We start from the raw sequence: 25,304 nt of genomic DNA on the forward strand, positions 1-25,304 counted from the left end.
CAACATGGGGTTAGGGATATCGACTTCCTGAGCAGTCAAAAATCTGCATATAGGCTTATGATCAAGATGCAGGTGTAGGTGGACATGCTTCGCCTCCTTGCTCAATGATAAGGATCACAACTAACCTCAAAACAAAAAACAAAACAAAACAAAACCCAGAACTGTCAGAAAACTGAACTATATAGAAGTCCAACACCCAAGGATTTAAAAAAGCCAATTTCATCCAGATGAGAAGGAGGGGAGGAGAAAGGGAGCCAGAGAAGACAGGATGCGGTGTGGCAGAGGCGGCCAGCAGAATGGGCAGTCCCACATTCACGTGTGGTGGATAAAATTTGGGAGGGACACCTGGGGAGCTAGCGATCCCAGCTGCAGGCCAGACTGCACAACCCAGGGTTTCAGCACCAGGAAAATAAAGCCTCATAACTTCTGGTTGTGAAAGCCAGTGGGAGTTGGGGCAGTGGAAGAAACTGCTGTCTCTCAGGAGAGTCCATTTAAAGGGCCTACATGGTCCTAGAATGTATGCAAACCCACCCACTCTGGGAACCACCACCAGGGCAGCAGCTAGAAGGGCACCATATGCATACGGGAACTGAGTGAAGTGACTGGAAGCATGGAGAAGGCCAAGCAAGCCTCAAGTAGCCAGACAGAGGCATTGTCCCCTCTCCACCCTCTCTACTCCCCCACCCCCAACACACACGGACATACAGAGCCACAAAGCAGTGTTGCTCTGCCCTGGCAATATAGTAGTCCCTTGCTGTATCGTGGCTCACTTATCGTGGCCTCACTGTATCGTGGGATTTTTAAAAATATTACATTTAATTATTTATCGCGGATTTTTTGTTATATCATGGGATTTTGCGGCACTGCATACATATGTTGTTAAAGTTACATAGGTTTAAGAGTGTAGAATAAATTTAAGGTTCCTACATCACGGGGGTGTCTGGAATGTAATACCCACAACAAGTGAGGGAATACTGTAACTTAAGGCTATGCACCATACAACTTAACAAGTGCACCAAGACAGGGGGTCAAGGCAGCTCTACCTAATACACAGAAACAAAAATAGGGAGGCTGTCAAATTGAGGAGACAAAGAAATATGGCCCAAGTGAAAGAACAACAAAACCCCAGAAAAAGGACTAAACAGTCAACCTACCAGTTGCAGAGTTCAAAACACTGGTGATAAGGAGTCTCAGAGAACTGATTTGAGTACAGCAGAAGCATAAGGGAAGAAATGAAGGCTATGCTTAGTGAAAGAAAAATCCACAGGGAACCAACAGTGAAAGGAAGGAAGTTGGAGTTCAAATCAATCATTTGGAACATGAGGAAGAAATAAATAGTACAGAATGAAGAAACAAGAATTCACAAAAACAAGGAGAGAATAAGAAGACTCTGAGACAGCTCCACAAGTGCCAACAACTGAATCATAGGGATGCCAGAAGGAGAAGAGGAAGAGCAAGAAAATTGAAAAATTATTTGAAAAAATAATAAAAGAAAACTTCCCTAATTTGGCAAAGGAAATAGACATACAAGTCCAGGAAGCACAGAGAGTCCCAAACAAGCTAGACCCAAAGAGGACCACACCAAGACACATCATAATTAAAATGCCAATGGTTAAAGATAAAGAGAAACAGAAAGTTACCTACAAAGGAATTCCTGTAAGACTGTCAGCTGATTTCTCAAAAGAAACTTTGCAGGCAAGAAGGGACTGGCAAGAAGTATTCAGTGATGCAAAGCAAAGACCTACAACCAAGATTATTCAGCAAAGCTATTAGTTAGAATGGAAGGGCAGGTGAAGTGCTTTCCAGACAAGGTAAAGCTAAAGGAGTTCATCATCACCAAGCCCTTATTATATGAAATGTTAAAGGAACTTATTTTAGAAAAAGATAAAAACTATGAACATTAAAATGATAACAAAGTCACAACTATCAACAACTGAATCTAAAAAAGAAAAACTAAGCAAACAGCTACAACAGGAGCAGAATCATAGTTGTGGGGACCCCATATGGAGGGTTATCAGCTGGAAGGAGGAGGGAGGAGAATGGGGAAAAGGTGCAGGGGTTAAGAATCATAACTGGTAAGTACAAAATAGAAGGATGTTAAGAATAGTAAAGGAAATGGAGAAGCCAAAGGACTTATGCACGACCAATGGACATGAACTAAGAGGGAGGATTGCTCGAGGGAAGAGGAGTATTTGGCAGAGGGGGACAAAGGGGGAAAATTGGGACAACTGTAATAGCATAATCAGTAAAAATATATGCAGATTTTTAAGTATAACTTTTGACTCCTCAAAACTTTATTAGGAAATAAATTTACTGTTGATCAGTACATATTTTGTATATATTTTGTATATATGTATTATATACTGTATTCTTATTATAAATAAGCTAGAAAAAAAATTTAAGAAAATCCTAAGAGAAAAATACATTTACAGTACTGTATTTATTGAAAAAATTCATGTATGAGTTTACCTGCACAATTTAAACCTGCTGTTCAAGGATCAACTGCACTCTGAATCCTTTATTCTTTCACTCCTGATTTTTTTCTTAGTGTAGCACAAATTCTAGTAAAAGATTTTCCCACTCATGTGAATGAGATAGATTGCTTTACTTGTCTGGCTGTGTAGTCTTCCCTGAAGGAATTAGAAATGCTTACCAGTGTGCGCATGTGTACTGGGGGTTTAAGGGAATTGGGGATTGAAGAGAATTGTTCCAGAGTCCCCAAGGTGACATGCAGAAGCTGTCCCATTCCTTTCCTAATATATATATACCAGCAGTATCGGGACCTGCACACCTGCTGTAGCCTATCCTTGGTTCAGCCCTGGGATTCCAGGCAGTCAGAGAACTTTTGCTCAGGGGTCCTACAGCCTCCCGAAGTGAAAAGTAACAGGCAAGAGTTTTATCCTGGAGTTGTAGTGCTGGCGAAGGGGGCACCAAAAATAATAATAAAGGGACATTTAAGTGCTCACTAGCCATGCTACGTGGTTTGGCAGTTTTTAAACTATATCCATGTTGAGGTAGATGGTCCATAATACCTTACCTACCTTCATTGAAAGTAATACCCATGTTTAAAGCATGTGCGTACTGGTTAGGCTGCTCTAGTATGAGACTGGACTAATAGCTTTCCCTGCCATTGTGGGTTTTCTTGTAGTTATAGCTCCTTCACAGGGAATAGAACTCATGGTTTTTGAGCAGGTTCTTGGATTGAACAGAAACTGAACATGATGAAAAGATCACTTGTTGAGGTGGTTGCTTTGTCATCTAACAATATTAACAGTAAATACTGTGTGCTTATCCCTGTCATTGTGCAAAGCACTTCTTGTGGTCATCAAACAACTTTTCAAGGTGGGTAGTATTATTATTCCATGTTACAACAGAGAGACAATGAATGTCTGAGGGCACAGTTACTGTAGCAAACATGGGCTCCAGTTTGGCAGGCGGCGCCAGAGCCCATGCTCTTAGCCTCTGGGGTCTTTGCTTTTTCATTGGTAGTTCAAGTGTATTTGTTATATTTGGTGTTCCATTGTGTCCAGTTTTACACATTTCAGATCTTTTGCAAAATTAAGTGGCTTTTTCTTTCTGTCTCAAAATTCTTGCTTAATTAGTTCAAGTACAATGCTTGGATACTAATTTATTGCAAGGCTTTTTTTAGCAAAGATGTTAAATGTTCGGATTTTTTAAAAATTCAAGGTAAATCATAAACATGATTTTTAACTTGTTTGCTGCTCACCTTATTCTATAGTTTGAGAAGACTTACTAAGTTTTTACTAGTCTTCATAGAATTCTTTGAAACTCTTCATATCTAAGACAATTTCATATAAACAATTGTGAATGTGATTGAAAATAACTGCAGAGATTGTTAAAGTTAGGATATCAGTGTAATTGTATAATAGTGGGTGCAAGATAGAAGACAAGTTAAATTTTTGTTTTGTATTAAATATCCACATGTTTATTTGGATTTGTGGTTCACTTGCCCGTTGTCCACCTTGTCCATAAGTGGAATATAAAAAATGGTTGAGAGTATAGGTGGTAGAAGTATTGCTGTACTTCATTTCTGGAAAGACAAGAAACATTCTAAGGTTGTGGTTAAAACTGATCTAGATTAGGTTTATAAGAATATCACACTGAAGCTTTTGAAAAGCTTAAAAAAAAAAAAAAAAAGACAAAATTAGCCTTTACAGAACCCTCTTACAGACTTTTGTAGTTGTAGAAATGTTCTTTATTCCAGGGGGCACCAGTTCCTTGAAGCAGTAGTTGCTGAGGAACGGTGGAAGTCAGACAGCAACCACATACCCTACCTGTTGTTGAACCCATTGAGGCCAGGATGTGGGGCAAAAACTCAGCATCAGTCTAGCAGGTAAACACAACTTAGTACAGAAGAGTTTCAATCTACCACTTCTGCATTAATCCATGCAAAATAGGAAACATTGTACCTTTATTCTAGGTGCTTTGTGTGGGCTGTAAATGATCTTATTTAATGTCTCTATTTTACCTTCTACAATTCTTGTATTTCCGTCTAATATCATAACTATTTGCATTTTACGTAATGGCTGAGCCACGTTTTAGTACGCAGAATTCAGCAACATGTTTTGGTGTTTGTCTCAGGGGACGTCCTCTGTACCAGCAGCTGCCACTGTGTCTGCAGTAACATCTGGGGATCTGGATCTCTTCACTGAGCAAACGACAAAGTCAGAAGAGGTGGCAAAGAAGCAACTCTCCAAAGACTCCATCTTATCTCTGTACGGTGCAGGGACCATTCAGCAGCAGAGCACTCCTGGTAATTCATTCTGAATCTGCTTTCAGGGAGTTGCAGTGACATTGCTAGAAGCATATCCTTTGTGGTTAGAACAGTATCAATTATATTTCTTTGTTGTTGAAATTTACACAACTACAGAACTAAATGAATGAAGCATTAGAATTAAAAAGCAGGTACAAGATTCATAAAACTTTATTCATTTAGAATTAAGCTGTTCACATACCACTTAAAATATTATTTCACAAGCTTACAGGAGGACAGATTATCTTTGAAGAATTATGTAAATTTAATTTGCATGAAGTTTATAACTGTACAGTATGGTATCTTCTCTGCAAGTAAACAGTAAGCAGTCTGAATTGTCACATGAATTCTGAAAAGGGCTTGAGATTTTTAAAATAATTATAATGAAATACTAGCATGGTGAGATTAGTTGTTGACAGTTTTAATCTGTCAGACTCTCTCTTTTAAAATAATGAGCTTCATTTCATATCTGAGCTAAAATTATTGGACATCCCAGCGGTCCGCCGGAAAGCCAGGCACGGAGAACTTGTCTTGAGCATCTGGGACTGGGGACCAGGGTGCGGATCAGCAGGAGCAGCGCGTCATCTCCTGTATTGCAGTCTGGTCTTCATCACGATGGATGTTCTATGTAGCTAATATAAGGTTTATTTCTTCTGATTAAAGTTGCTCAGGTTCATAACTGATTTGTCTGCATTCTGGAACTAACCAGCTCTGAGACTGTAGGGTGTGAGTTGGTCTGAGCAGTAGGAGCAGCCAAACAAAGATTAAAATTTTTGCTATGTGGTTATTGAGGTGAGTGCAGCTGTATACAGTAGCCCTGTTCTCTTGATTCATTTTCCTTTCATGGTTCTCACAATGCAGGTGTATTTATGGGACCCACAAATATACCATTTACCTCACAAGCACCAACTGCATTTCAAGGTTTTCCATCGATGGGTGTACCTGTGCCTGCCGCTCCTGGCCTTATAGGAAATGTGATGGGACAGAGTGCAAGCATGATGGTGGGCATGCCCATACCCAATGGGTTTATGGGAAATGCACAAACTGGTGTGATGCCACTGCCTCAAAATGTGATTGCCCCCCAAGGAGGAATGGTAGGACAGATGGGTGCACCCCAGAGTAAGTTCGGCCTGCCTCAAGCTCAGCAGCCCCAGTGGAACCTACCGCAGGTAAGGGTCGTTGTTCTCCAACTTACCCAAAATCAAAGAAACAAGATTTACTTTCTAAATGGTTTGTTAGATTTAAATACAAATAAATCTGGCAGAAAGCATTGAGTAGGATAATGAAGTTATATCAAATAACCTGTCATCGTCCTTATGTTTGGAGCATTCTGTAAGAAAATGTTAAATATTTTCATTTCAGATTATAATAACTGTTAATGGTGAATATCCTTAATCTAGTTGTAACAACTAGAAATTATCTTGGGTATTTTAAGAGACTCTCTGTCTGCCACCTTTGAAATTAGCAGCAAGTTTTAACCTAGCTTTTTATAGTTTACTTAGACCACCCAATCCATCTTCATTGATTTGGCGGGGCAGGAAGCAGGTGTGGCTTTCACAAATTGGGAAGAAATCCAGTCTCATAGCCTCAAAGTACTGTTTTGTAAGGGATCTAGGTGGTTCACCAGGTCATGTGGTTACTGTCCATGGATTTATTAAAAGATTTTTTGTTCAAAAACCTTTGTAAAGTTCTATTTCCTTTGTACTTACCCTATAATTAGGTTTAATACTTTGTAAAAGTACGCACTAGTTCAAGGATTCCCATATGAGATGAACAAGTGCATATTATCCTGTTTCTACCTAAGTTAGGTTAGAGCCCGGAGATGACACAGGGGCACTGCCTCCTTCACACCCATTTCTGTGTTAGGTGCCCTCTTCTAACTTTTCTCTGGCCCCGTAGAGATGCCTTTAGACTTAGGTTCATGGTCCGACTCCTTCACCCTTTACCCTTATCTAGCAGCTGGCTTCTGCTCTGCTGTTTTACCGCAAGTCCATTCAGGGAATAGTATAGTGATTTCTAACCAACATTAGCAAAATCACTATATATCCCATGAATGCTCCAAGTTATTTTTACTATCACTATTTAAAGGAATATCTTGTATTACATTGGTCTGTACTCTCTAGGAATCTCAAAAATTATAAGGACCAAATGGCAGTAATAGCTTTTGTGTGGCCAAAATGCTGAAACACACCTAGCTCAAACACACCTAGCTCAGGTTAAGGTGCTGGAGGAACCAGTAAGGAGTTAACGTTGGCCCTTATCTCCAGGTGTGCTGAAGACTGTCCTCCAGCATTCCCTGCGTGGGTTCTATTGGCTGGTGACAAGGTGGTTAAAACATCCCTTAGTAGGTATCAGAAGCGATCTGCCCCTGCACCCAGTCTCATTAGTGATGTCATTAACATTGGTGTCTGAAAAATTGCAACTTTAAACTTTATTAAGAATACAATCCAACTCTGAGCATAGGTTTTGACTCCATCCTGTACTTTGTAGTCATCCCTCTTGCCTTTCCTTAACCTGCTGTCAATCTTGGAGCTAAGGGAACCATAGGAGAAGGGTTAAGATGCTTATATACATATGTGACTTCAGTCTGGAAGAAGAATACAGGAAGTCTTAGACCTTATCATAGAATAAAAACTTCAGAGGTTTATGTGGTTAGCTAAGGGAAAGAAAAATGTATCCTTTATGACCTTTTCTTTTGAAAGTATATAGAGCCATTTAAGATTTTGATAAAGGCAGAATAGTTATGATACACAATTTATGATTTTGGAGTATTTCTAAAATTTTCTTTAGTAGTTAAAGCACTAGTATAGTCGAAAGTTAGAATAGTGGACACAATCATATGCTTAGGTACAAATGCAGAGATTGCTTTGGCACTTTTCAGTTGTGGTTAATCTTGGGGGGGTGGGCAAGAAATTGAGTACAGAAAATGAATAAGTATGGTTGAGTTCACTTTATGGACAGTGCTAAAATTTGGAAGGAAATAAAGAACAAGAAGGAAACAGCAGCTGTTTGCGTTCTGCAGGAAAATAACTATGTGGTCTGCTTCTGATAAAATAGAGTAACTATTAAAAATGTCTAACTGTGGCTAAAGAAACAAGACCTAAAGGTGAAGTAAGCTTCCTAAACTAAGCCCTTGATGTTTCACAGATGAATCAGCAAATGGCCGGCATGAGCATCGGTAGTGCGAGCCCTGCGCTGGGTTTCAGCCAGCCCCCCAGCACCACAGCAGGGTGGTCGGGGGGCTCGTCGGGTCAGACTCTCAGTACACAGCTGTGGAAGTGAGGACCGCGACGCCAGTTCCATCCAGAACCACCGCTTGACATTCCTTGCTAAAATGCACCTAGTGCCCGTTTATTCATGTACATATATATGTTTTCTTTTTTCCCCATTTGTTCACATTACGAAGTATCTGATTGACTGTGTTGGTTTGTACTGATTAAATTTGATGTGGTGAAAAGCAGGTTGAGAAACCATTTTATGTCCAGGGCAGCTTTGCTCATATTTCCCATAACTTCATAAATCACATTTTTTGAGAAGCTGCTCAGTCAACTTGCAAAATCAATTTTACTCTCAATAAAATTATAGCTCTAATGTTTGCATATAAGGGAAATAGTTATCATGTTAGTAATACCTCTAACAGTATAAACCCCACCCCCAAATTAGCCAGTAATCTTGTAGGAAGGTACTGTATGATCAAATGTTCAATCATATAAATAGAATGTAACTGTATCACTGAGCACTGTTTTCTAGTGTATCAAAATTATTTCATCCTTCACTTCACTGCGCTGTTGTTATGATGTGCTTAACAGGGAACATGGTTATTGAGAGGAAGATAAACCTGGATGCTACTATAAATCTTAGTTTAATGAATATTTAAAGAATTCAAATTTTGTCTGCCTCTTGTAATTTGGATTTCTTCTTATGTACATAGTGCTAACATGAAGACCTTTCTCTGCACTAGATGCAAACAGGGTAACTAAAAGCCACTTTCAATTTTTGAAGGTATATCCAGGTTTATGTCAGTAATTGTGTTTACATTTTATGGTGCCTAGTATGGACAAATGTTCTATCCCTAGATTAAATAGATGAATACACAGACCTTTCTTTGTGTGGGCTTTATTTCCTACAATGTATACTGCCACCAATCTTACATAAATTACTTCATATTGCAAGGTCAGGAATTGGGGACAAAATTTAATTGACAAAGTACTTGTCATCTGTTTCTAAAACCTGTTTAGTCCTACCAATTAATAAGGCCAAATGGGGAAAAAAGAAAAGTATATAAGATACTCAGAATGGTACCTGCAGTGTCATTAGCTGTACTGTACAAAGATCTTCCAGTTTAGTTACAGAGAAAACATGGAGAACAAATGAAGACAAACATACATTTTATACCATCTGATTAGCTTATGTTAACTGACAAGCTCTGTTTAACCAGATGTCCATCAGGTGTCAATAAAGGCTGTTGTACTGAAGTGAAATGAACAATACCTGAACGCTCTGTAGCCTAACCTCCAAACGTCCTCTTCCACACCCCCTGGCCAGGCAAACCGCATCAGCTGCTGCTTCCATTTACACCTCAATCTTCACGGTGTCCAGGTGATACTTGGGCTCGTTGGCTAGATTAACTTTCTCTGTCCGAGTGTGCCACACAAGAACCTAAAGGGAGGGGAGGGAGGTCTTTTTTCAGTAGCTAGACACTAACAGTAACACTCAACAGGATCAAGCAGCACATGTGAAACGAATACCTTGGTGCAGTTATTTGCTTTCGGTTCCAGTTCTTCAACTGTTGTTATCTGTTTTAGAAAGTCAGATTCCTGCATCCCTGGCTGGGATCCACGGCGCTTAAATACAGCTTTTGGATTGGACAAGATGACTTGAAGGCTTACAGCAAAACCTTTGTGAAAAGTTAAAAAAAAACTTTAAAATATTGGTGTACTTATTTTTTTATATAATTTTGGTCACATCAGAAACAATTGTATAGCTCTCATTGGTGTGGCTCAGTTGGTTAGGCATTGTCCCATAAACCAAAAGGTCACTGGTTCAGTTTTTGATCAGGGCACATGCTTGGGTCATGGGCCAGATCCCCAGTTGGGGGTTTGCGGGAGGCAACCAGTGTTTCTCTCGAGCATCAATGTTTTCCTCTTCCTCTCTTTCTTTCTCCCTTCCATCTCTCTAAAAAGAAGTAAATCCTCAAAAAAATAAAAAAATAAATAAATTTTATATGCCTGCTATGCCAGGCCTTGGTGCACAAAGTTGAACAGGAACGTTATCTGTGTTGCAGTCTCAAAAGGAAAACCAGCCATTACAATATAGTGTGTGCAGTGCCCTGACAAAGGTATGTGGGGGCGTGTACTGTAAAACATTTAAGTGTAATATGTTTCACAGAAATCATCACACCCTGTATTTGCCACTCTGGGAACTAAGACCTAAATTTAGTTCTAAAGCATTCAGAGTTCCCGTGACTGTCCTTGAGGTGTGAGAGGGCCCGCCCAGTTCTCCTGCCTGTCCTTTAACATTTGTTTGTGTACTTTATCCAAACCAGCTCTGATTTACTTTGAGTTCAGAATACTGAGGAACAGAAATAAAGTTAGTGTGCTAGAATATGAATAATGTATAATTATTTAGTTTAAATTTCTGATTTGGTTCAATCTGGAAAAGGTGGGAAGGTGGTAAATCAGGGTGGAAGATACCAGGCCATTTAGTAAATTCGTTTTTTATATTTCATTTTTCAAGGAAACAAATGTGTCCCTTCAATAGTTTAGTCATGAAAAATCATTACTATTTAATCACAGTTTAACAAACTGTGTTGCAGACTTAGCCATTAAACACTCTACAAGGCATCTCAGCAAGCAGTTGTTACAACCTTTGTGATTGCTCGAGAGCCTGAAGCCCCTGGCCACTGCTCGTGATGACTGGGCTTACGCTGTAGTTAGGCGCCCTCCCAGAGCTCAGCTCTGAGGGCCAATCCCCAGGAACATTTCTTAGCAACTTTTGCCTTTCTCTATATGAACTGAATTGATTTATGCTCTTTTTTGCAAAAGTATAGTTAACGAAGTAAGTACCATGTGACACCAGGCAGTAATGGGGAGAGGGAGAAAACCACAGCCAGCATAACCTCTTGGCCGTGGCACACATCTAGACCCTGTGGCCTTTTGGGCAAAGCTTACCGCAGAGCTGCACAGATACAATTTGGTACAGTGTATGCAGAGTGAGAACCAAGAAACAATCAGAAAACATTAGCCTGAGGACAGCCCAAGACCTTCCACCAGTCCTGCAGAGAGGCAGCACCTTCTAGGAGAAAGAACAGAATCTGAAATTTGAAGTCCTTGCCTGGGTCCTTGCACTTAAGACACTGGTCAAGTCACTTAACCTTTCTTGATTCTGCAACTTCCCCATTTCCTCCTCTGCAAGACAGGTGTGGCACCTTAACTGTCTGATGTCAAGTTAGTGAATGGAAAAATCCCCATTAACTGCGAGGCACCATTCACACACTACTACAGTATATAACAATACCATCATACATACTAGTATGAGGGGTAGGTGGTTATTAGCCACCACTTACCACTAGAAAATAGTGTTGACAGGGAAAGGGCTTGTGAAAATTCTGGGTAGCAGGCCCAGGCCACCTGCATTTATTTCCCACCACTTGACCCACAAGTCTGAACCCTCCTCAGACAGAACAGCCACAGGCCCTCTCAACAAAAAGCCAAAGGTTCATATGAACACACAAAAAGTGACTTCTAGTAGGTCAACTCAGATTTTAGTGTTCAAAAATTCTTGGTGTCCTTTCATGTGCTAGTAAGCTTCACCCTTTTTTTCTTAGTTCCCGTTCCAATCTCAGTCACACTGAAGCAGCTGGTCTATTTCTCACACGGCTTCAAAGTACTGGTTGGATTTTCCCATTCTCATAAAAATACAGGATCCAAGTTGTGCAGAAGTTATTCTCAAAATGAAAGGAAACCACTTTCACCTGATTTCCTTCATTCCCCACTAAGGCTTGAACACATTCATGACATTGTAACCACTCAAGGATTTGAACTGAGTACTTGCTTGCTTTCCTAAGCTCAGGACTGTCCTTCCAGTATTTAAAGAAGAGTTCCATGGCAACATCCATAGTTTAAAGCAAAGCAGGTGGCTACCTGTGGAGCTAATCACTGTTTTACTACAAGGCCCTGTCCTGGCTTCTCTGGACACTGGGATGCACCTGGAAGGCCAGTCTGCAGATTTTAGCAGTGGCTCAGCACATGAACAAAGTGGTTTTGTGTTTTCTAACACAACAAGGGGGTGCCGTCAGATCAGATGCTCTTTGCTGCTACCTCCATCTTCTCTGCCAGGCTCCAGTTCAGGGAGCTCCTGAAAGGAGCAGGTCAGAGCCAGTAGCAGTAACCAGGCCAGACCCTGGGTTGCCTTGTGGGGAATCATCTCTCTTAAAGCAGGACAGGAGTTTTCAGCTTATAAACTACTGCTTCCAATCCAAGATGGATATCTTGACTTTTCTTCCAAGTATTTATGCCTCAAGTATTACATTTACCCTTCACTTTTTTAGTGAAATAATAGCTTTAAAGATGTTAGCAGCAGCTTGAGAGATAGTATGAATCTTAGAGAAATCATGGGAGTAAGATTCTCTGTTCTGGTCAGTTGTGTGAAAAAAAAATTGCAAATGAAAACTGGTTATGTGCTGTGGACACAGGATTTCCTGACTTCTAGTGGAGTGGGATGGGGTAAGGTTATGTTCCCTCTCAGGGGAACAAGGCCTGCCTCAGTAGGTGCTTATTGGTTAATAAACAGAAACATTTGTAAGACTTTCAAAGTACAACAAGCCATTTCCACTTGGAGCATTTCCACATGGAGCAACAAGGGCTGAGTTTCCTCTAACATCTTAAATAACTAAAAGTCAGACAAAATGTTTGAAAACCTTGTTCCTATATGCTGAAAGAGAGGCATGGAGGACAAAGATCTCTGAGAATAGAAACACAAGCCCTCCAGTTGCCTCAGTTTCCTGCCTAAAGGGCAAAGTCTCCAGGCCTGGCAGAGGGAGGGGAGCTCACAGCCCTTCAGTCCCCTGAAGCTGAGGAAACACAATGGAGAATTAGTTCCAGGAGGCTAAGTCAGCTAGAATTCACAGCACACAGTGCTGGAGAGAAAAAGGGCTCTCAAGCCCAACTGAATGTGATAAGCAAATGTTTGTGAAGCTACTGAGGCCTAGTAAAGAACCACTGGAAATAGGCAGGTGGGTTGTTTGCTGGAGCTCACTCCCAGCTGGGAATAAATAGTTCACTTCCCAACAGCCAGAGTGGAATAGTAATAGTTGGGGCATCTGGGATAGTAGTTGGAAGGTTATTGTGGGTTCATTGTGAGGTCCAATTAGCCCTAAACTAAAGGCTGAGCTGATTCTGCCTAACAAAACTAAAAGCAAGCCCGGAAAGGATCAAAATGTTTCCAAGTAACTTAGTTGTAACCCAGAAAAAATGTATAAAATACACGAAAACGGAAGGGAGGCAGTTCAGATGTGCTCACTCCTTATATGGATGCATGTATGTGTGTGTATATAAATGTATGTTATATATATGCAATGAATATATGTATCTGGTACCTAGCAACTTAAAAATCACACAGATGGTAGAATTACAGAACAAGGACATTAAAACATAAATATACTTCATATGTTCAAAAAGGTAGGGGAACGATTAAACATGATAAGTAGAGATATGAGATATAAAAAAGCCCCAGAGTGGTCTCATTATGATGAAAAATACAGTGTCTGAGGTGAAAAATATACTGACTGGCATTAACACATGACAAGATATTACAGAATAAAAGATTAGTAAACTGGAAGACAAAAATAGAAATTACTAAAAGGAAACACCAATAGACAGACAGACACACACACACACACACACACACGGTACAGAAAGAAGAAAGGAATGAAAGATGGGATAGGAAGGGTAGAAAAAATATGTAAAGAAATAACTGAAAATTTTACAAATTTGAAAGATGCGTGAGGATATATAAGACAACATAAGCAACCAACTTGACATTTACAGAACACACCACCCAACAACAGAATACACAGTCTTGTCAAGTACACCCGGGGCATTATCAAGGTAAGCCATAGGCTGGGCCATAAATCAAGTCTCAATAAACTTAAAAGAATATAAATTGTACAAATATTTCTTTGACCACATGGAATTAAATAGAAATCAATAAAGATATCTGGAAAATCTAATATTTGGAAACTAAGCAACATAATCCAAAATAAGATACAGATCAAAGGAGGACTCAAAAGGGAATACATACAAAACAAGACCTCAGAGTTTGTGGGATGCATCCAAAGCAGTACTTAGATGGAAAATGAGTATTTTTTTAAAGTACTAAATACTTTTATTAGATTAAGAAAAGGTCTTAACTTGATGTCTTAAGTTCCTAGCTGCATACACTAGAACAAGTAAATGAAACCCAAAGTGAATTAAAAAAAAAAAAAAAAAAGGTATGAATAAGTTAAAAAGCCAAAATCCCTGCAACAGAAATAGAAAACCATAGAGAAGATCAGTGAAATCAAAACCATGCCCTTAGGGGCCCTGGTTGGATAGCTCAGTTGGTTAAAGTATCATCCCAATACGCCAAGGTTGCAGGTTCAATCCCTGGGCAGGGCATATACAGGAATGAACCAATGAATGCATAAATAAGTGGAACAACAAATTGGTCTTCTTTTTTTTCTCTCTCTACCCCTCCTGTCTCCAAAAAATAATATATTAAAAAATTCTTAAGTATTTTTTGCCCTTAAGGGAAAAAGTTAATAGAATTGATTACTATCTACTCATATTTAGGATGAAAAGACAGAAGATACAAGTTACCAGTACCAGCAATGAGAGAGTAGTAGCAGTATATTTTCTACAAACATGTAAATGATAACAAGGGAGTATTATGAGCAATTTTATGGCAATCAGTTTCACAGCTGATATAAAAATGGACAAATTCCTTGAAAGACACAAGCTATCAAAGCTGTCTTGAGAGGAAATAATCTAAATAGCCCTTTATTAATTTAATAAATTTATATTTAAAAATCTTTCCACCAAAAATCACAAACCAAACCCCCCAAAAATCCTCCAGGCCCAAATAGCTTCACTGGTGATTTCTTGGAAATGTTTAAGGAAGAAATAATAAAACTTTGCAAAAAAATAGAAAAGGAAGAAACAGTTTCACCTTCTACAAGGGCCCGCATTGCTCTGACGCAAACCCAGACAGGAACTTACAAAAAGACTACGGACCAACAACTCTCCTGAACACTGACAGAAAAAGCCTTAACCCAGCAATAAAATTACTGTACATCATGACCAAGTGAGGTTTATCCCAAGATTGCAATGTTGGTTTAACATTTCAAAAATCAATCAATGTAATTCACCAAACTAAGAGACTTAAAAAAAATCTGATTATCCCAATAGATGGAGAAAATGCACTTGACAAAATCTAATATCTAGTCACAATTTTAAAAAGCCTCTCAGCAAACTAAGAATAGAAGTGAACTTCCTCAGCTTGATAAAGGGCATCTACAAAAACCCATCGCCAACATTATACTTAGTGGTAAAAGACCCTTGAAGGTTGGGATGAGGCAAGGATGTCTGCTCTTGATATTTATTCAACAGTCTGCAGCAGGTCCTAACAAGTACAATAAGGAAAGAATAAATAAATAAAGGAAAAGAAGGGGAAAAAGGGGGAGGGAGGAAAGGAGGGGGAGAGAGAGAGAGAGAAATTGGAAAGGAAAAAGAAGTCCAGCAAACCTATTCCCTTTTCAGCCGTACTTAAAAGCATTAATAGTGCTTATCAGTTTCTTCTATCATTTATCAACCCAATCTCACCTCCCAATACTTGTTCCACTAGCACATTCTAACTACACAAAATCTATTTTCAACAAGGCTGTTACCAATCAAAACTTACAGTTCACAAAAGGTAGTTTATGGCAATAATACCTTTACATATAGTCCAGTCACAAGAAAATACAGCTTTTTTATTTTTATTTTTTGAATAGTCACTCTGGCTAGTTGTACTAGAATACTGGGCACTTGACACACTTCTACTATTGCCAGCAGGTATAAGGTAATTTCAAAAGTCCCTACCCACTTTAAACAATAAGAGGAAAAAATTCAATCATCAAATTAAATTATACATACACAATAGTTTCAGGGAACTCGTTAGAGAAGGAACTATATGTGTGTGTGGCCCCTCCTCTCCTCTTTTCTCTAATTCTTTCTGAGGAGGCTGGCTTTCCTTTCACATCTTTTTCTAGCAAAGTACTCTGCCTTTGGAGAGTGTGTGTGTGTGTGTGCCCTACCACCCCCCTTTATTAAGATATAATTCCTATACTCAATTTTGCCTTTTTAAAGAATATGATTAAGTGGCTTTTAGTACATTTATAACTCTGGGCACCATTTTTTGAAAGACTATTGAATGGTCTTGACACCCTTGGCAAAAATTAACTGAGCATAAACGCAATAGTTTATTTCTGGACTACCAATTCTATTCCATTGATTCACATGTTTATCTTTATGCCAGTACCACATTGTCTTTATTACTGTAGCATTATAGTTTTCAAATCAGGAAGCCTAAGTCCTTCAACTTTGTTATTTTTCAAGATTGTTTTAGCTATTCTGAATCCTTTGTTTTCCCATATAAATGGCCAACAGCTCAATGAAAAGGTGTTCAACATTAATCATCAGGAAAATGCAAATCAAAAAGCACAATCAGATATCACCTCACACCTGCTAGAATGGCTGTTGTCAAAAAGATAAGATAAAACAAGTGTTGACTTAATACCTATCCTTCTCAAACTATCTCAAAAAATTCAAGAGGAAGGGAACACTCCCCAGTTCATTTGTACAAAGGCCAGCATTACCGTGAATCCAAAACAAAAGACATTACAAAAAAAGTTATAGGCCAATATCCCTGATGAACATAGATGCAAAAGTCCTCAACAAAATACTAGCAAAGCAGATTCAGCAGTACATTGAAAAGATCATACAGGGCATCACAGAGTCAAGGTGCGGGGCTAAGACGGGAGGCAGAACTGGAGGGGACGCTGAGCGGCCTACACCCAGGACATGGGCTGGCCCCAGGACCTCAGTGCTGCTCTTGCTGAGCACTGCTGCGCCTGCCACCACCCGCCACCACTACCATCACCTCTGACCTCTGCTTGATTCCATGCAACACACTGAAACCTCTTAACATTTTAAATCACAGCCTCAACACTCTGCTCATTTGAACCTGTAGGAACATGGTATGAAGCTTTTGTTAAGAGAAACAAACACTTCTGCCTCTTTTCAGGTTCCGGAGGATTAAAAAAGCATAATCAGAAGACTCAGAAGATGAAGAATTGCAGTTAGAAGAATTTCCCATACTGGAAAACACTTGATCCTAGTGACTGAAAGAAGCAAGATCATTATGCAGTACACAGGCAGGGAAAGAAGATTCAAAGCTACACAGAGACAGATCAAAGCAGCTCACAAAGCAATGGTTTTAAAAAATCACCCAGATAAATGGAAAACAGCTGGTGAATCAACAAAAGGAGATAATGACATTTCACTTGCATAACTAACACTTATGAAGTGTTATCTGGTCCAGTGAAAAGACCAGCATTTAACAGTGTAGATCCTACTTTTGATAACTTAGTGCCTTCTAAAAGGGGAGCAAAGGATAATTTCTTCGAGGTGTGTTCCTATGTTTGAAAGAAATTCCAGATGGTCAAATAAAATAAAAGTGTCCCTAAACTTGGTGATATGAATTAATCATTTGAAGGTATAGATGCATTTAATTCTCTCTGGTATAATTTTGATTCTCAGAATTTTCTTATTTAGATGATGAAGAAAAAAAAGCAGACTGTCATGATGAGAGGAGATGGGCTGAAAAGAACATTAGTTAACAATGCATAGAGCTTTGATCCAAGAATTAAAAAAGTGAAGGAAGAAAAGGCCAAGACAGAAGCAGAAAAGAAAGCAAAAGAGAAGTAAACAGAAGGAGCAAGAAGCTAAAGAAAAACAAAGACAAGCTGAATTAGAAGGTGCTCACTTAGCCAAAGAGAAAGAGGAGGAGGACGTTAGACAATAAGCACTATTGGCAAAGAAGGAAAAACTTATCCAGAAAAAGTCATTAAAAAGGAATGGCAGTCCCCTGGCTGGGCAGCTCAGTAAGTTACAGCATCATCCCACTATGCCATGGTTGTGGGTTGAATCCTGGGTCAGGGCACATAAAAGATTCAACCAATGAATGCATAATAAGTGGAACAACAAATCGTTTTTCTCCCTCCATCCCTGCCTCCCACTTTTCCTCTCTCAAATAAATAAATCACTTTTCTGATAATGATGCAGAGTTGGATAAAATGATGGAAGAAGTGGGAAAACTTTGTGATCACCTTGAACTAGCAAGGTTACAGTGATTGAATGAAACAATCAACAAAAGAAGTGGTGAAAAAGGAGAAATAAATGAGCAAATTAGAAAAGAGAAAGAGGAAGCTGAGGCTCATATATGACAAGCATCTAAGAATGCAGAGAAACCAATCAGCAGAGGTGGACATGGCAGTAAAAATTGGTCAGAAGATCATTTGAAATTACTAATTAAAGCTGCGAACCTCTTTCCCAATGGAACAAACTCAAGATGGGAACTTATTACTAGAAAATACATTCTTCTGCAGTCAAGACAACCACCAAAGATGTTATTGGTAAAGCAAAGAGTCTTCAAAAACTTGATACTTGTCAAAAAGATAACATAAAAAATACTATGCACCAGAAAGAAAGAAGGAACTCCTGCTATTTGCGACAACATGGATGGAACTAGAGAGAATTATGCTTAGTGAAATAATCCAGACAATGAAAGAAAAATACCATATGATATCTATCACCTGATACAGGAGACTAATGAACAACACAAACAAATGAACAAAATTGAACAAGGAATAGAATAACAGTTATCAGGAGGGAGGGGAGTAGGGGGTTAAGTAGGGGAAGAGTCTAGTCAAAGAACACGTATAAATGACACATGGACATGGATAACGGGGTGGGGAATGACTGTGGGGGAAGGGGTGGGCTGGGGGGGAGCAATGGGGGAAAAATGGGACAACTGTAATTGAAAAACAATTTAAAAAAAAAAAGCTTTTCATAAATTTTAAAAAGAGCATGGAGTGGTGCCTCAAGCAGACAATGCAACACCTTCAAAACAACTGAAGGTCCATGCACAGACTTCACCCCCTGGACAACGGAACAGAAGCTTTTCTAACAACCTTTGCAAACGTGTCCACTAAATATACCTGAAAGATGGGGAAAAACAGCAGAAGTAATGCCTGGCAGGGCAAGAGACTGCATGAAACAGTTTAAGGAGATTGTTGAGATGGTAAAAGCAAAGAAATCTGCTCAAAAGTAGGTATTAAATGCAATTAGAGCTAAGAAATGACTTATGACAATCTTTGTTATATGTTCATTTTTATGATAAAACTGAAAATACTGTAGATAAAAGGTCATGATCAAGTGGGATTTATTACTGGGATGCAAGGTTGGTTCAATATCCACAAATTAATAAATGTGATACACCACACAAACAAAATGGATAAAACTTACATGATCATATCAACAGATGCAGAAAAAAGCATTTGACAAAATCCAGCACCCATTTATGATTAAAACTCTCAGCAAACATGATAAAGGCCCATATATGACAAACCCACGGTAACATCACACTCAATGGGGAAAACCTAAGAGCATTTTCCTTAAGATCAGGAACAAGACAAGGATGTCCTCTTCTATCATTTTATTCAATATTGTATTGAAAGTCCTAGCCACAGCAACCAGACAAGAAGAAGGCATCCAAATTGGAAAGGAAGTAAAAATGTCATTATTTGCAAATAACATGATACTGTATATAGAGAACCCTAAAGGTTTCATTCAGAATTATTATAATTGATAAAAGAATTCCAAAATCAGTTGCATTTTGTACCCTAATAATGAATTATCAGAAAGAGAAATTATGAAAACCATCTTATTTACAATTGCATAAAAAATAAAATACCTAGGAATAAATTTAATCAAGAAGGTAAAAACATGTATTTGCAAAATTGTATGACACTGAAAGAAATTAAAGAAGATATGAATAAATGGAAGCATATACCATGTTTGTGGACAGGGAGAATTAACATCATTAAAATGCCCTTACCACCCAAAGCAATCTATAGAGTCAGTGCAATCTCTATTAAAATACAAATGGCATTTTCACAGAACTAGAACAAATAATCCTGAAACGTGTATGAAACAACTAAAGACCCTGAATAGCCACAACAATCTTGAGGAAGAACAAAGTTGAAGGTATCATGCTACCTGATATTAAACTATATACTACAAGGCTGTAGTAATCAAAACAGCATGGTAATGACATAAAAACAGACACATAAATCAATGGATCAGAACAGAGAGCCCAGAAATAAACCCATGCCTATATGGTCAATTAATCTCACCTATGACAAAGGAGGAAAGAATACACAATGGAGTAAAGACATTCCTTCAATAAATGGTGTTGCACAAACTGAACAGATAGATATATGCAAAAATAATAAACCCAGACCACCTTCTTACACCATATACAAGATTAAACTCAAAATGGATTAAAGGATTAAATGTAAGACCTAAAACCATAAAACTCCTGGAAGAAAACGTAGGCAGTAAATTTGTCATTACTCTACATCAATAGTTTTTTGGGCCTCTCTCCTCAGGTGAGGGAAACAAAGAAAAAAATAAACAAATGGGACTACATCAAACTAAGAAGTTTCTGCATAGCAAGGAAACCATCAACAAAATGAAAAGACAACCTACCAAATGGAAGAAGGTATTCACTAATAATACATCCAGTAAGTGGTTAATCTCCAAAATATATAAAGAACTCATACAACTTAACATGAAAAAAAACAAAGTATGATTTAAAAATAGGCAGAGGAACTGAATACACATTTTTTCACAGAGGACATACCAACAGACATTTAAAAAGATACCCAATGTCACTAATGAAAGAAATGCAAATAAAAACCACAATTATTTGTCACCTTACACTTGTCAGAATGGCTACTATCAATAAATGAACAAACAAGTGTTGACAAAGGTGCTTGTGCACTGCTGGTGGGATCGTAAACTGGTGCAGCCACTATGGAAATAGTATGGAGGGTCCTCAAAAAATTAAAAATAGAACTACCATATGATCCAGCAATTCTCTTTTGGGTATTTATCCAAAGGAAATGAAAACATTAAGTTGAAAAGTTATATGGACCCCTATGTTCATTGCAGCATTATTTACAATAGCCGACATACGGAAGCAACCTTAGTGTCCACTGACTGATAAATGGATAAAGAAAATGTGATACTCAGAGACACACACATGTACACATGATGTTATATTATTCAGTGGAAAAAGAAGAAAATCTTCCCTTTGCAACAACATGGATGGACCTTGAGAGTACTATGTAAAGTGAAATAAGTCAGCCAGAGAAAGACAAATACCATATGATCTTACTTACATGTGGAATCTAAAGAACAACAAAAAACAAACCAATCTAACTCATAGATTGGTAGTTGTCAGAAGCAGGGGGTGGAGGGTGGACAACTGGGTAAGGATGGTCAAAAGATACAAGCTTCTGTTTACTAAGTAAGTATGTCCAGGGGAGGTAATGTACAGCATGGTGACTATAGTTAAATACTGCATTGTATCTTTGAAAGTTGCTAAGACAATAGACCTTAAAAGTTCTCATCAGGAAAAGAAAAAAGTCTTAACTGTGTGGTGATGGTTGTTAACTAGACTTATGGTGGTGATCACTTTGCAATTTATATAAATATCAAATTGTTACTCTGTACATCAGAAACTAAAATAATGTTACGTATCAATTATATCTCAATAAAAAATGAAAAACTTCTACTTAAGTGCTTTTTTTCATAATCTTGTACCTTCTAACCTTGTCCCCTGTGAACTATTCAACTGAAAAACAAATAATAATAGTGTTTCAGGAACCATTTTCACTAGACTGAAATCAGTTTTAGAAAGCAAGAGCAAGGGCTGTCGAAAAGGAATGTGTCGTTCACTTATTTACCATCATCTCTAAATTGCCACTGTTTCACGCAAGTGTTTACAATATGTAGATATCATGATTCTAAGACTGAATGCTTGCATGTCATGATGTGCTTTATATTAGCCACAATAAAGATTCCTTCCTAATCTACTGCTTCCTAAGGTGCAGACAAAACTACAGCTTTCCACAGTTACTTCCAGTTATACTTCAGAAATATTTTCTGCTAGTGGAGAAAGAAATGGCAAAAGCCTGGCCCCGCTGTTAATAGGACTGTTAATCTGCCCCAGGACATGGCCTGAAACCTTGTGACTGCTCCAGGGTAAACCATTCTAAAAAATGTATTGTGTAGTTTTTAAAACTCCTCAAAAGCTATTTAGCAGCCATTGTTCTTTGTGGGGAAAAAAAAAAAAACATTCTTCATTTCTGAAACATATTCTTTATTTAATCTATAAATGATTCATTTAAATCTCTACTCTAAAAACAATAAGCCAGTTTAGAAAACCAAATCTTCTCAGGAAACAAGCTGCTGAACAAGGATGAAACTTGATCCTAAGAAAACAAGAGGCTTAATTAAACTAAAAATATCCATGAATGATTTTCTAGTAAGTTGGTGGCAGGACACTAAGACATACCTAATATTGAAGTTTAGAGGGGAAAGTGGTTCTATTAGATTGACAGCAAAAAAGACTGCTGGGAAATCACCCAGGTCCACCTTGAGAACAGCAGGATCAACAGGGCCAGGTGCTGCCTGTTGAGAATCGTCTTGTGCTTTATTTCACCTTTGAGATCTTCCACTTCACTTATCCATGACTACTACTGAATGTGTCACCAAGCCACCCTACACCAACCCAGAAAATATTATATAGAGAATAAGTGGAGTAGAGATCTGTGTTCCTATTCTTCAAACCCTAGTATATAAAAGCAAAATAATTTTTAAAATAACAAGAGTTGGCAAAGATAGGGGGAAACTGGAACTCTTGTGCATTGCTGATGGGACTATAAAAGGATGCAGCCACTGTGGAAAAAATAGGGTAGTTCCTCAAAAAGAAGTTAAACATATGATTTCCATATGATCCATCAATTCCACATCCAGGTATATAACCAAAATAATTGGAAGAGTGACTGGCCATGCACCCATGTTCATAGTGGTATCCAGCATGGACAAAAGGTGGGAACAACCAAATGCGCATCAGTGGGTGAATGGGTAAACAGAATGCGGTCCATATATACAAAGAAAAATTATTTAGCTTTCAAAAGGAATGAATTCTGATACATGGATGAACCTTGAAGACGTTATACTAAGTAAAATAAGCCAAACGTGAGGGACAAATGTATAATTCCACTTATGTGAAATATCTAGCACAGTCCAATTCACAGAGAAAAACTAGAATGATGCTTACTGGGGTCAGACGTGGTGGGGTTATTGTTTAAGGGGACAGTTTCGGTTTGTGATGAGGAAAAATATCTGGAGATGGATGGTGCTGATGGTTGCACAACCTGAATGTTCTTAATGCCACTGTACACTTAAAAATGGTTAAAATGGTAAATTTTGTTATGCGGTAAAAAATACATTTGCATTCCTAGTGCATACAGGCAGTCTTCTCATATTGTTAGTGGTACTTTTCAGTTGTAATGCCTTAAAAAAAAACCTCTCCTTTGCTTCTTGTTTCACCAATGGAAGTGCTTTAAATGGAAGTAACTTTCCTGAGCATTCTCAAACTTTCTGTAGTGTGGGTATCCTACCTCAAACCTCTGGAAAGGCTCAGTGGTGGCTTGGGAGGGAGCCATGTCTACTAATGGACTACAATGAAGGCACACGGAGTAGCCTGTGACCACCTACACTAGCTGTTCTTAACTGGCTGCATTTTACAGTCACCTAAGGACTTAAAAATATACATATGCATACCCCCACACCAGCCCCCTACATCCAGAGATTATGGTTACAGTTTACTGATTAGCAATGGAACCCAGGTTATTTTTTCTGGGTATTTTTTCAAAGCTCTGTGAGTAATTCTTATGTGTAGTCAGGTTAAGATCTATCGAATTAGAACCTCATTAGAGAACTCTTTGGAGTACAGCTCAATATTCCTCTCTTTGAAAAATCTCACCATTAAGAAATAATGGCAATGTGATATCAGAAGGAATAAGAAGCTGTTTCTTTTAATTTCCACAATCCTTAAACTAGAAGACAAATTAAAATTCATGAATTCAGCAAAAATTTATTCAAGCTACTCCTGTCTAGGGCTGTGCCAGACCCAGAGGTACCAGGAGAAGAGTGTGAGCCCTCTCTTCCAGGCCGCTAAGGGCTCCCAGAGTCGCAGGGGCAGCAGGAGGCTGCCTCGAGCGCCACCTGGAGGACAAGTGAGTAAGTGCAAGATTCTATGGAAACTTGGGAACAGCATCTACGCTGGATGGAAAATCAGGAAAACCTTCCCAGACAAAGCGATTCCTGCACCACCCATGAGTCTTGAGACATGACTAGAAATTAGCCGGGCAAACAAGGGAAGACAAAGTAACATTCCCTATTCTGGGATGAGGTTGGTATGTATCACTCTCAATGACCTCAGGCCCACCAGGTTCAGGCAATGCTTGGCTGAGGTTCAGGCAATGCTTGGCTGACTCTCGCGCTTGGCTGGGGGGTTGGGGTGATCCGGCTGCTCAGGGGGCCCAGGAAGATGCCAGCTAACTTTAACTTCTGAAGTCAGTGCAGAGAGAGTGGTGCAGAGCAGTAAACCTTAGTTATTTTTTGCACTATCATTGTCTATATTAGATTCCTAATGAAAATTATACCTACAGATGCTGTCGTGGAACCCAATGCAGATTCTTTCTGTCCAGCAATCAGAAGAATATGTGAGGCAGGGTTGGAGTCTCTGACATTTCCTTTACTGCAGACATTACAGTATTCACACATGCACCTCTGCTGTTCCCTCTCCGCAGCTCAGCGCCGCACTCCTGTTTGCTCGCTGCCCGCTGCCTAAACATGAACACTCCCTTGGGGGTTCTGCCTCTTTTATATTATGCATAGACAAAGCCGGCTATTAGCCAAAATATGACATCAATGCTTATATAACTGTGAGTGTGTTGTGCATGCGAATCTAACTATTATCTCTAATCAGCCCACGCCTGGGCATCCAGGGTAAGGAAGCCTGACACTCCATTGTCCTCACAGATGCTCTCTTAGGGGCTCTTAGAAAAGTCAAAGTGGTGGAAAAGGACACCCCACCCCCCACCCCTGCTTTCCCCCTTGTGACCTAATTAGAAAACGTGAGAATCACTCTCTTAAATCCTCCCCACGTGCCATCAGTAATTTGTATAGACAGAATGCTCCCTTCCCAAAAGCCGGTGGAGCTACCCAGCACTACAACCAACACCTTGAAAATCTACATGTTACAAATGGCATTTTCTTTCTGATTTATTTAATCTTCACTGTATTATTTTTCC

General features: G+C 38.9%; 2 protein-coding genes and 1 pseudogene across 3 annotated transcripts in view; 2 read left to right on the plus strand and 1 right to left on the minus strand.

The window, feature by feature from the left end:
- The window catches only part of SMAP1 (small ArfGAP 1), a 150,990-nt gene extending 141,741 nt beyond the window's left edge, over window positions 1–9,249 (plus strand). For both annotated transcript variants that reach the window (XM_090282648.1, XM_090282649.1), the window contains 3 exons: window positions 4,603–4,774; window positions 5,636–5,943; window positions 7,922–9,249. In XM_090282648.1, coding sequence (XP_090138774.1) covers window positions 4,603–4,774; window positions 5,636–5,943; window positions 7,922–8,056 — 615 coding nt within the window. In that variant the 3' untranslated portion in view covers window positions 8,057–9,249. The remainder of the gene's footprint in view (window positions 1–4,602; window positions 4,775–5,635; window positions 5,944–7,921) is intronic.
- The window catches only part of B3GAT2 (beta-1,3-glucuronyltransferase 2), a 68,022-nt gene continuing 51,863 nt past the window's right edge, over window positions 9,146–25,304 (minus strand). Inside the window, exons 3-4 of the mRNA XM_090282650.1 lie at window positions 9,523–9,671; window positions 9,146–9,433 (exon numbers count right to left, since the gene is read on the minus strand). Coding sequence (XP_090138776.1) covers window positions 9,347–9,433; window positions 9,523–9,671 — 236 coding nt within the window. The 3' untranslated portion in view covers window positions 9,146–9,346. The remainder of the gene's footprint in view (window positions 9,434–9,522; window positions 9,672–25,304) is intronic.
- Window positions 12,077–19,213, plus strand: LOC150007289 (dnaJ homolog subfamily C member 2-like; annotated as a pseudogene).

Source organism: Furipterus horrens, unplaced genomic scaffold (assembly GCF_987537825.1).
Source record: "Furipterus horrens unplaced genomic scaffold, mFurHor1.1.pri manual_scaffold_6, whole genome shotgun sequence".
NCBI classification, from domain to species: domain Eukaryota; kingdom Metazoa; phylum Chordata; class Mammalia; order Chiroptera; family Furipteridae; genus Furipterus; species Furipterus horrens.